Source organism: Bufo gargarizans, chromosome 7 (genome assembly GCF_014858855.1).
Source record: "Bufo gargarizans isolate SCDJY-AF-19 chromosome 7, ASM1485885v1, whole genome shotgun sequence".
NCBI lineage: Eukaryota > Metazoa > Chordata > Amphibia > Anura > Bufonidae > Bufo > Bufo gargarizans.
In genome coordinates, this window is record NC_058086.1 from 28,725,102 (window position 1) to 28,737,552 (window position 12,451).

Consider the following 12,451-nt stretch of genomic DNA (forward strand, 5'->3'; position numbering starts at 1 on the left):
TTACATGTTAGTTTGTCGAACCAAGTCCTGGAAAACATTACCGAACAAAGCATGCTCAAACCCAGCAGAAAGCTTATGAATGCAGGAAGTTCTGCATGTAAACTTCCTGCCAGGGTGCAGTGATGCTAAGAACAATGGAAGAAAATTGTCAACATAAAAACAAGTATATAGGGCAAAAGTATGCAGTCTTTGGAGTACTTTGGGCAGAAAAAAAAAATTCATTATACATACAGTAAGGTGGCGTAACAATAAGCTTTAAAGTGAACTTATTGGCACATTGAAAAAGTCAGGAGAAGATGAGCAGTTTAATATATAGTTTTATGGGAAAAGATTCTGTATAACTAGTAATTTATTCATTAAGCTCTCTGCTCCTTCTATTTAGCACTCCAGTGGGCGGTCCTACTCAGTGGCTGATGGCTATGTCTGTATGTACACTTAGAAAGGGAAGGCTGTCAATCACTGAGTGTGACCGCCCACTGGACTCCTAAGTATAAAGGCATAGTTGTCAAGTTTTACTGATATTTTACCATAAAACTATATGAACCTTCCTTATAGAATGAATATGCTTTATTTAGATGACATTGAACAACTCCTTTAATCTGAGTGATCCTTAGGCCTCATGCACACGACCGTATTTGGTTTCCGTGTCCGTTCCGTTCCGACACTGTGTGCTGTCCGCATCAGTATATCTGTTCTGTTGCTCCGCTAAAAAAATGGTGCACATCCTATTTTTTTTCTAGTTTGCGGACAAGGATAGGCATTATTACAATAGATCCACAAAAAAAAATTATCCGAAAAAAAAGGATGCCATACGGAACGTCATCCGCTTCTTTTTTTTGGTGGATCTGCAATTTGCGGACCGCAAAACACATACGGTCGTGTGCATGTAGCCTTAACCAATATACAAATATGCAGTTACTTACCTGTAACTTGATCCACTAAGATTCTTGAGGTGATGATGCGTCCATACTGTGAAAATAATTGTTCCAGTTCTTTCTGCGTCATAGTTTTTGGAAGGCCGCTGACATACAAGTTAGCATCACGAATTGATGCGGAACTGGGCCGGGCATAGGAAACCTGACAAAAATGAGGAGTTTGTCATCAGATCACTGGTAAAGAATAGACAAATGATATCTTGTTAGGGACAAGATGGCTGGAACCAATCTGGAACAATATTAAAGAGGTTTTCCAATCAGGGACATTTATGGCATATCAAAAACATACAATGCATTTGGAAACTTTAGTCCCTTTCACTTTTTTCACATTTTGTTATGTTTATGTTGCGGCCTTGTGTCAAAACAAAAACAATTCAAGTTTTCTCCCATCAATCTGCACTCAGCCCCCAATAATGAGAAAGTGAAAACAGAATTTCAGGAATTTTTGCTAATTTATTAAAGAAAAAACTCAAAATTTGCATGGACATAAGTCTTCAGACCCTTTTCTATGACTGCGGCCTCCCATTCCTCTGGATTATCTTTGAGCTGTTTCTACACCTTGTTTGAAGTGGTAAATTCAGTTGATTGAACATGATTTGGAAAGACACAGCCCTGTCTATATAAGGTCTTGCAGGATTGTGTGGAGGCGCAGATTTGGAGAAGGGTACAAAAAAAATTCTGCTACACTGAAGGTTCCCGAGAGCAAAGTGGCCTCCATAATTCTTAAATGAAAAAAGTTTGGAACAATGAGGACTCTTTCTAGTGCTGGCCGCCCCACCAAACTACCTAATGGTCACTCTGTCTGAAATCCAAATATCCAGTGTGCAGATCGGAGAAACTTCTAGAAGGTAAACCATCACTGTAGCACTATATAAGTCTGGGTTTTATGGCAAAAAAGAAGCCTCTCCTCAGTGAAAGACACATGAAAGCCCACCTGGAGTTTGTAAAAGAAGAGCACCTAAAGGACCTGATCTAGAGGATCTGGACCTCAGACTGGGCAGAAGATTCACATTCCAACAAGACAATGACCTTAAGCACACAGCTGTGAATGTCATTGAGCTGCCCAGCCAGAGTCCTGATTTGAACCCGATAAAACATCTTTGTAGAGACCTGAAAATGCCTGTCCACCGACTGTCCCCATCCAACCTGACAGACATTGAGAGGATCTGCAGAGAAAAATTGCAGAAAATCCCCTGGCTTGCAAACTTGGTGGCATCACACCCCAGAAGACTGGAGGCTCTAATTGCTCCCGAAAGTTCTTTTTCCTGAGTAAAGGGTCTGAATACTTATGTCAATGCAAGATTTTAGATTTTTCTTTTCTATAAATTAGCAAAGATTTCACTTCTGTTTTCACTTTCTCATTATGGGGTATTGAGTGCAGAATGATGAGGGAAACATGAATTTGTTTTAATTTAAACACAAGGCCTGAACATAAAATGTAAAAAAAGTGAAAGGGTTTGAAGACTTTCCAAATGCACTGTATGACATAAATGTCCGATAGGTGCTGGTCCCACCTCTGGAACCCTCCTGTATCTCAAGAACTGGTCTGGGACTTCTGAATATAGCCAAGCGTACTCGCTTGCAATATTTGGAAGTCCCATAGCAATAAATGGAGTGCAACAAGAATGCTCTCTGTTTACAGTGATTTCCTCACCTCAAGATAGGAGCAGGTCTTAAGGGTGGGACTCACACCCATTGGACATTTATGGCATACCCTAGTGATGTTCCAGATGTTCCAGATGGGAATACCCCATTAAAGTATAGTTCAGCCATTTTTTTTAAAACCGGTTACTGTATAAAAATGAAAAGTAATATTCACCTCACCAAGCCCCCACAGCTCTCATTCCAATGCTTCCCTGGTCCCCTGCCAGTCTCTGTTTCCTGTTCCTTCAATCACTGCCATTGAGTGGCTGCGAGGTCGTTTCCTGGGTGTTGAGAAAGACCAGGAAGCAAAGACTGGAGAAGGACCTGGAAAGTGTCCAAACGGCAGGACATAATTAAGATGAATATTAATTTTGTTTGTGTACAAAAAAATATTGGCCCGGCAACCTCTTTAAAGGGAATTCCAGTTTCAAATCATAAAACATTTTCTAATACTACAGTTTTCAATTCCTCAACGTTTTCAAGATCTCTTCTTGCAGTCTACTTCCAGAAAATGAAAACCTGTCCTGGACAAGTGATAATCACACACACTTATTATATTAGAAAATTACATAACCAAACAGTGACATAGCGTGGGTTGCCAACACCCGGGGCAAGCCAACCATTGCTCCCTTTACCTGTGAAAATGCCCCTTTTCACACAGACGCAGCCTGAATCTGAATGAGGATCTCCTCTAATCTAAACTCTGTGTCATTTCTCTTTTCTCTCTGCTGACTGTCCGTCTGTCTGTCCCTTATCACTGCTGCCACAAAAGCATTAGACTCGGTGTATAATGTTCTGGTGACACACAATTCTTTTAACTCAGTAACTCATCTGATGACTCAGGATTCTTTAACTCAAAGAATTGAATGAGTCTATAACTAAGTAGAATCATTCGATTCTTTTAACTAGTAGACTCTCATTACATTCTTAGGGTACTTTCACACTAGCGTTATTCTTTTCCGGCGCTGAGTTCTGTCCTAGGGGCTGAATACCGGAAAAGAACTGATCAGTACTTTTATCCTAATGCATTCTGAATGGAGAGCAATCTGTTCAGGATGCATCAGGACGTCTTCAGTTCAGTCTTTTTGCCTTGTCAGGACGGAGATAATACCGCAGCGTGCTGTGGTTTTATCTCCGTCCAAAATTCTGGAACACTTGCCACAATTCTGGAACACATGCTTTACCATTGAAATGCACTAATGCCGGCAAATGGATCAGTTTTTGCTGTCTGCCCATGCTCAGACTGCAAAAAAAGTGAAAAAAAAAAAAAGCGTTTTCCGGATGACACCAGAGAGACGGATCCGGCATTTCAATGCATTTGTCAGATGGATCAGGATCCTGATCCGTCTGACAAATGCCATCAGTTTGCATACGTTTTGACGGGTCCGGCAGGCAATTCCGGCGACGGAAATGCCTGCCGGAATTCTCTGCCGCAAGTGTGAAAGTGCCCTTAGACTCAGTGCTTGCTTCACAGATCTGATTGGTTGCAGGGCGGGGAGGGCAGGGGCTGGCAGAAGCCTGCTTCGACTCTAGGATCATATTACCCAAGACCTGCTTCTAGAGTCTCTGCCGTGTACTGAGTCTGACTAAGCAGTTTCAAACGGATCAGCTCAGTCAGTTGAATCGACTCCTCCAGTTCAGTGAAAAGAATCGATTAAAAAAAACGATTCGTTCATGAACAGGACATCACTAATGTCTAGAGAAGTGCGCCAGCAGGGGATAAAGGAACGTTTTCAGAGCTTTTGCCGCCTCTGCCCCTCAGGAACAAAATCAGAAACACACTGCTGGCTACTCTCAGGTACTGCTGGTGGCTTCAGATGGTTTTTGGAGGTGACAGGTTCCCTTCAATCATGGATCCGATATTCCTAATCTTCATAATGAAGCTTTAATTTGGAGCCATTTTGGTTTTGGACAATTGCTATATATGTAATTCCCAAATACAGTCAAGCGGCTTTGAGTTTAGGTTTCCATATGAGGCTGTTTGCAGTCTATTGCCAAAATGCTGGCTCCGATCCCTAAGTGGTAAACAGTAGTTGTTCCAAGATCAGGAACCTCGTCTAAAAACTGGATAGGACAACCACTTTCCATATGCCCTATTATAGAGGGAGTCCGTTGCTCAGGGCCATATGCTATGTGCACGACTGGCGAGCCCTGTGCATGATTATATACAGTGACACCTCTCCAAAAGACTACCTCTTAGAGAAGACCACCACCTTATCAAGAGCTGATTTCCTTTGGCAGATTTTCTGGTCCACCATATATTACACATACTACCCATCTTCTTTGAAAAGACCACCCACCTAGAAAAACACTTTTTAATACAATTGGTCTTCTCAAAGTTTCACTATGTTACATGGTTCATAAGATTGTAGTGAGCACCATGAGTGGCGGCCCTGAGCTTCACCCTCTAACAATAGATGATCACCCTTTTTTAGAGAGGCCATAAATATTAGCAGCACAGCTTATCTTTTTGTTTGAGACCCCTTAAAGGGATTGGCCAATTTAGGGCTCATTTACATTGCCTGCAAAAATAACGGAAGAGACAAATTTTTCAGATGATGGACAGCAATGGCACCCTATGGACTCCGTTGACTATAATTGGGCCTGTCGGGTTTCCATCATGGTATCTGCCATTTTACAGGACAAAATAGTGCAGCGTGCCTCCAACGCAGATGTGAACACACCCTCAATGTCATTCTCTTACTGTTATACGAGAATTGCTTGGTATAGTTCTGAGGATCTGTGTTCTGCAGACACAAGATGACATGTAAAGTGCCTGCAGTCTGCTGATAACACAGTGATTGCTTTTCACTGCAGGCTGTACTCTCCTGACAGCAACCACAGGCAACGTAAAACTTGCAGAATGAAATGAGCATTACAGATAATGACATTATGTTTAGGGAGTTTTGCAATTCCTGAGAACCCCTATATTAACCAGTTGTAGACTAGGCCATTCCAGCCGTTCGTGACCTGTCATGTTTTAGTATGTGCAGCTTTGAAAGCAATAACTTTTTTTTTTCGATAGACTATATAAATAATTTGTGCTTTTTTGGTGATATATGGGACTTTATTTTATGTCATTTTATTATATTAAATTTTTTTCTACCTAATTGTCTTTTTTTCACATTTCTTCAATTTTTTTTATAGCATAAAGTGCAAATAAAATACCGGTACTTTTTAAAATTCTGTCCGCTTTATGTTATGGTCACTCGCGGAGGAGGGCAGGGCTAAAATCTGTGGTGTGGGCCCGCGATGGTGGTCTTTTTTTATTTTATTTTGTCATTATTTTTTACTTTAAACATTGTGCTTCTGGATAAGGTCATAAAGGTCCTTTGGGGGGCATTTTAAGTTTACATTTTTTATTACAAATTTCTCCTGTTACTTTGGCTAATACATACTGTATCGAGATAAGCAAATACATTCTTAACTCATCAAATTCAACCTGAATTTTGTGTAAATTTGATTTGCATTCGAATCCAAGTTTGTGGTAATCCGATTTGCCCAAATTTTCAGAGCGAGAGAAAAAAAAAAAAAAAAAAAAGAGAGAAAAAAATTTGTCCGAGGAGACCTCCGAGTGTCATACAAAAATGTTCAGGCTAAGTGGAGCGCTTTCGATTAAAGTAGAATCAACTTGGACCCAAATTGACTCTTCGACTGAATCCGAATTGAATTTTGATTGATTCGCTCATCTCTAACACTGTATTAGCTTCACTTACAGGGGAATACAGCCTCCGGAGCCTCACTGCAGAGCTTATCTGGGTCTGCTAAGACCCAGCAGCATCTACAGTTACCAGATACCTGGCGATCACATGATCACCGGGACAGAGACAGGAAGCATCATGGCCACTATGTAGGCTGTGATCGGGAAGGCAGAGATGGTAAATCAAAACTGACAAAGTGGAATTCGATCTGAATTTCATAAAAAAATTTGATTTGCACCGAATCTGAATTTCCTCGTGATTCGTGGTAACGAATCACATTGTTTCCTAAAATGGCTGTTGCACATATGATGACATGGAGCAAGGAACTCTGGGAAGGCGGGATCACTCATAATGCCAAGCATTCAGCCAATCAGCAGCCAGCCAGCCCTGTGATGTCACAGCCCTATAAATAGCCTACAGCCATTCTGGATTCTGCCATTTGCCAGTGTACTTAATGCAGGAACATATGTCAGAAGACGCTAGGGACAGTGCTAGAAAAGACTTTATTGTGCTAAAAAACAATTTACAAGTGCAGGGAAAGATTATTCAAGGTGTAGGGAAAGGATAGGGAGGAATCATTCCACAGCATCTATGTTGAACAGGGTTCAGTAGGGGAGGTTATAGCCTGAGCAATAGGAACAATCCTATTACACCTTGCTGCACTGACTGCGGATCCAAATTGCCATTATACAGCTCTGTAATTCCAGCAAACTGTTCTTGTTATTAGGATGCAAGTGTTTTTTGACACAGGCATTAACAGGGTTTATTACAAGGAAATATTTCTACTTCGTATTTGCCCTTCTGCGGTGCAGTTATATGTTCTAAAGCATTTTTTGGCTTGTATTAGTGGAAAAATAGGGCTTATTAGCCGTTGTGTGGTGAAGTTGGAAAATTTCAGCCCTTTTTGTCGTGTATTAGTGGCAAAAGAAAAATCTATTTGCCGTTCAGCGGTGCAGTTATATATTCTAAAGCCTTTTGTGGTGTATATTAGTGACGTCAACACAAACGTACTGCTGACACCCTCTCCACTCTGTCGGGGGGGCTCTACTTGTATAAGCGTTTAATAGAACAGGTTCTGTAGACATCTACGTGGAATCAGCTGACGACGGTGTAAAATGAATGCGCTTCTTCTTGGCGCTAACATCGATCTGTAAGGCTGAGTTCACACTTGAGTTATTTGGTCAGTTTTGGCCCCGTGACTGCCCTAATAAGTGATGTGTGCAGTGATTCTAAGAGCGACGCCTGTCATCTGCATGTCATATGGACTCACAGTATTATTTCACTACCACAGCAGACTCCCTATACGTGTCCTACACCACTATAAAGGCTCTGTGCAGCCAGGAAATAACCGTTTTTAAACAGAATTTGCAGAGAATAAATTCGGAACTAACCAAAGTTTTTCAAACCGGTGAACCAGCCAAATCGAATTTTTGAAAAATTCGCTCATCTCTAGTAATAAACTGTCTCTGCCTTCTCTCTGCTGATCTTCATGCAGCTGCAAACTCAGCAAGGATGTTTATAAAATACGTCCCTGCAGAGCCCTATGCAGCCAGCAAGTGGTTAAATATCAAGTCGCCAAACAACAGTCAATAGAAATACAGTACTCAATAGGTCTGATACTAAAAAAAAATTGGGCAAAAAAAATTGCTTTCCATTAGTCTTGATATCTATTAGATCCCCCTTCAGACACATCAAAGCCGACCAACCCCCCAAACACAAATGATCGGTTTCCATCTTTATCTGTTCTGCGTTACAAAAATAGCTGTTGACTCAACACGGAGAATGTGACTAATGTTAGATTCAGCAGAACGGGTAAAGAAAGACGGACTTGCAGTTTTGTATGATTGGCTGAATGTGGGTTTTCTAGTTCAGCGCTCATAGTAACTGTAAATACTGCTTGTAAAATTCAGTCTTGGAAACATGTATCTCAAATGTCATTTGTAGGTCAAACATTGCTTTGTGATTTCAGCTTCCAGTCTGCAAGAATAGCTGCAATACCAGATAGGAAGAAAGCCAGGGAACAAAAAAAATAAATAAAAAATCCTATTTCTGGTCTGGTTTCACAGAAATGCATTTTTTAGTAAGACATTTTTAAGTGCCTTCGCTATAACACTATATTATAGGTCCATTACAGAACATGGTGACCTCAAATATTTTAAAAGGGTTGTCCCACAAAAAATATTCTGCAGTTTTCCAACCAGCACCTGAATCTGAATACTTCTGTAATTGCATGTAACTAAACATTTAGTATAGCCAATAAGTTATTCAATAAAATGTAACTGTATAGCGCCACCTTAGTTTTATTTATTTTTTATGCTGCAGTCTACGACCTTCCCGCACTAACGCCAGGTCTAAAAAAGTGGACGTGGCATGGGTGGGTAAGGGCGTGGCCCGACAGGCCCTTTTCATTTACCATTTTCTACGCCTGTTTTAGGCATAGAAAATGGTCTGCTCGGAAGCTACACATTAAGCTGATCGATCAAATTTAACCCCTTCCCAACCTCTACCCTACATGCACACGATATGTCGGGTCTTTAAAAAGGAATGTGTCTCCTATTAAAAAAATTCTGCCAGTTAAAACTAGATAGCGACACCTCTCCTTTTTCTCTAATCTGTTCTATTTCTAATTGTATTTTAAATTCTATTTACTCAACATGATTATGGGGGCGGCCATCTTGCCTGAGCATTTAGAGACGTGCTTTACAGCAGCCACCATGGACCACAGACACAATGGACAGGAGGGAATTCTGTGGGGGAGTGTTGTAGGCATGCTCTGTGACCTGTGCAGACGTCAGGAGGGAGTAGATAAGCTGTGACATCACCTACTGCGAATGGTGGATCCTGTGTTATTGATATATAGAGGTGATATTTGTCATTCTAATTCTGCATGTAATGATAAGCAGATGACTGCAGTTAAGTGATCTGTACAAACTAAGAAGTGGCACCTTAGTGGCCTGGGCAAAAACTGAAGAATGTTTTATTTTTCCCCCCCTTTATAATAGATAGTGGCATGAAAAAAAAAAAAAAAAAAAAAAAAAAAAATATGTTTAACTTAATAAGCTGTCATTTTCTGATGACACATTCTCTTTAAAGATGCCCCCCAAGTGCTGCTGTTTTTCACTGCAAGCATCCATGACCGGAGACAACGCCGATCATTGACATTTAACCACTCAGATGCTAGGTCTAGGCTCATATCCCTCTGACAAGTCACTATGAAATGTTGAATCTTTTCTTTCATAAGGTGGCCTTTAAGTGATTATATCATAGATAGGTCATATGATGTTCTTCAGACCAATGTTTACAGCACAACTGTTATAAAAGAATACATTATAGCATCCCTAAGCTTGAGCGTTAACATAGATGTGTCCTCACCTTGATGGTTTTGGTTTGTAGTCTGAGTCCATTTAAAGTGTTAATGGCTTTTTCTGCATCCTTTGGATCAATGTAATTAACAAATCCATATCCTAGACTCTGCCCTAGATGGAAAAGAAACAGCAAATTAGGGAACAATCATCTTATCCGACTGAAAACATGATTTACATAGAAATGATCTTCACCAAGGTTGACCAAGCTATGAAGGTCAAAGGACCTTCTTTTTTGTTATGACAGTCAGAACAGAGGCTGGAACGATATGCACTGATCTTGTTAAAAGGCAACCGTGAAATTTTCTGAACAGATAAACATTTCAACCTGTCATGTAAAATTAGCGAGGACTAAGGCCTTTAATGTGTTTAGGAGAAGAGGGTTTTTCTGGTTTTAATGACATTTATTGGTTTGTGGCAGAAAAGCTGGCCCGAGGCACTACAATCTCATAACGGAAGCAATGAATTTTTAACAAGACCTTCCTCTTGATTAGTATGAAAAATCCCCAGTAAGAATGGTCATTTTATCACACATGCGTCTTTATGTCCTCGAGACCTCTGCAGTGTCAGTCTAAAAATGCTCTGTATTTAGGATAGAAAAGGCAATGATGGCTTCAGGTAGACCTCTCTGTATTGAGGTATCTATCAGATGTCCTTATAGCACTGTACCGGTGGGTGTAACAGCACCAATGGAGTAGTCCCCTTGTTAGGGACTGACTGGAGGTAGACACTGTATGCTTAAACGCGTTGTTCAGTTCACCCGTGGAGGCGTTTTCCACCCCCCCCCCCCCCACCAGCATGGCTGAACCATATTTACCTAATCCCTGCCATTGGGCTCTGGCTTCATCAACCTTCCTCTGCCACAGCAGATCTTAGGTCTCCCCGCTTCAACATCTGGCTTTACATGGGTCACGTTGCCATTGCAGTGATGTGTCACCCTGGTCTCATGTCACTGGGTCACATGTCACATGGGCGACGCGTTACTGCTTCAGCCAGTCATTGGCTGCGGCGGCTATGTGACCCGTGTCAAACCGGATGTTGACGCGGGGAGATCTGAGACATGCAAAGCGTGAGGGGGAGCTACGGAGCTGAAACATAGTGGCAGGGATAAGTTAAGTACAGTTCCCGCTCCAGGTCAAGCCAGGATGTGGGGTCTGTAGAAAAGGTCCCCAGGAGTGAACAATCCCTTTAAAGGGGTATTCTCATCTTAACATTAACAGCCTATCCATACTCCATAAATGTCCAATAGGTGCAGTTTCCACCTCTGGGTCCAGCCCTATCTTGCAGCGGCTGTAAATGGAGACACATTCACAACTCTGTTCATTCACTGAATGTGGAGTTCCGAAAAAAGTTGAGCAAGCAAGATGAAACTTAAAGGGCTTCGGTCACCCCACTAAAGTGATTATTTTTTTTTGGGCTGGTGAAATTAGTTATATTGCGATATATGACAATATAATTGTGTTACTTACTTTGATCCAGCAGTTTCTGCAAAAAACGAAGTTTTAATATATGTAAATTCGGTCTCTACCAGCAAGTAGGGCGGCTACTTGCTGGTAGCTGCTGCAGAAATCCGCTCCCTCGTCGTGTTGATTGACAGGGCCAGCCGGGATCTCCTCCTCCGGCCAGCCCTGTCGGCATTTCAAAAATCGCGCGCCTGTGTTGATTCGGCGCAGGCGCTCTGAGATGAGGAGGCTCGTCTCCTCAGAACTCCCTCAGTGCGCCTGCGCCGATGACATCACCGAAATAGAAGACATCATCGGCGCAGGCGCACTGAGGGAGTGCTGAGGAGACGAGCCTCCTCATCTCAGAGCGCCTGCGCCGAATCAACACAGGCGCGCGATTTTTGAAATGCCGACAGGGCTGGCCGGAGGAGGAGATCCCGGCTGGCCCTGTCAATCAACACGACGAGGGGGCGGATTTCTGCAGCAGCTACCAGCAAGTAGCCGCCCTACTTGCTGGTAGAGACCGAATTTACATATATTAAAACTTCGTTTTTTGCAGAAACTGCTGGATCAAAGTAAGTAACACAATTATATTGTCATATATCGCAATATAACTAATTTCACCAGCCCAAAAAAAAAAAATCACTTTAGTGGGGTGACCGAAGCCCTTTAATGGCAATGTGAAATATGGATTGGGGGGATGGAGGGTCTGGCATGGCATGAGGTCCCAGGTACAGGGTAGAGGGAGTATATTTTCACAAGCATCAGAAGGAAGAGTTATAATAAAGTTTTGATAATAAGGGAATACCCTGTATCTATATACACCAGCCAAAGCAAAGTAGCTTATTGGCACCCTTCGTCCTGGCACCCTCCCAGAATATGGAAAACATGTCCACTAGGCCCTTTGGGTGTTTGTCCTTCTTTTGAATTCCTAAGGTGAATCATCTCATCCTCAATCTAATATCTTTTAAAGTTATCCCTATCATCCAAGTTTTTGGAGTGGAGTGGATCCAGCAGAAAGGAGAAGTCCTTCCTTTCATATTGGCCATTCCATTTGAATACACTTCTGGCTTTGGCTAAAAAAAAAAACTGCATCAAAACCTGAAGTGTGTTTTTTTTTCCCAAAAAATCTTGTGTCTTATAGAGGCTGTAAATAGGAAATTCTAAATGTCTAAGGGTATGAATTGCCTAGATTTGGTCTACACGCTTGTTTGGTTCAATCTGGAACCATAAAGAGTTGTTTGACCCTCAAAGGATTTTAGTATTGATGGTCTGTCTTCAGGATAGGCCATTAATATCAGATTGGTGGGGGTCCTACATCCCAAACCCCCGCTGATCAGCTGTTACCCTGTAGTTCAGGCTCCAGA

The 12,451-nt window shown here is 41.7% G+C and overlaps 1 protein-coding gene across 7 annotated transcripts in view; it reads right to left on the reverse strand.

Moving 5' to 3' along the window:
• The window catches only part of ELAVL4 (ELAV like RNA binding protein 4), an 89,653-nt gene that overhangs the window by 10,998 nt on the left and 66,204 nt on the right, over positions 1-12,451 (reverse strand). For all 7 annotated transcript variants that reach the window (XM_044300959.1, XM_044300961.1, XM_044300965.1 and 4 more), the window contains 2 exons: positions 9,653-9,756; positions 924-1,077 (listed from right to left, as the gene is read on the reverse strand). In XM_044300959.1, coding sequence (XP_044156894.1) covers positions 924-1,077; positions 9,653-9,756 — 258 coding nt within the window. The remainder of the gene's footprint in view (positions 1-923; positions 1,078-9,652; positions 9,757-12,451) is intronic.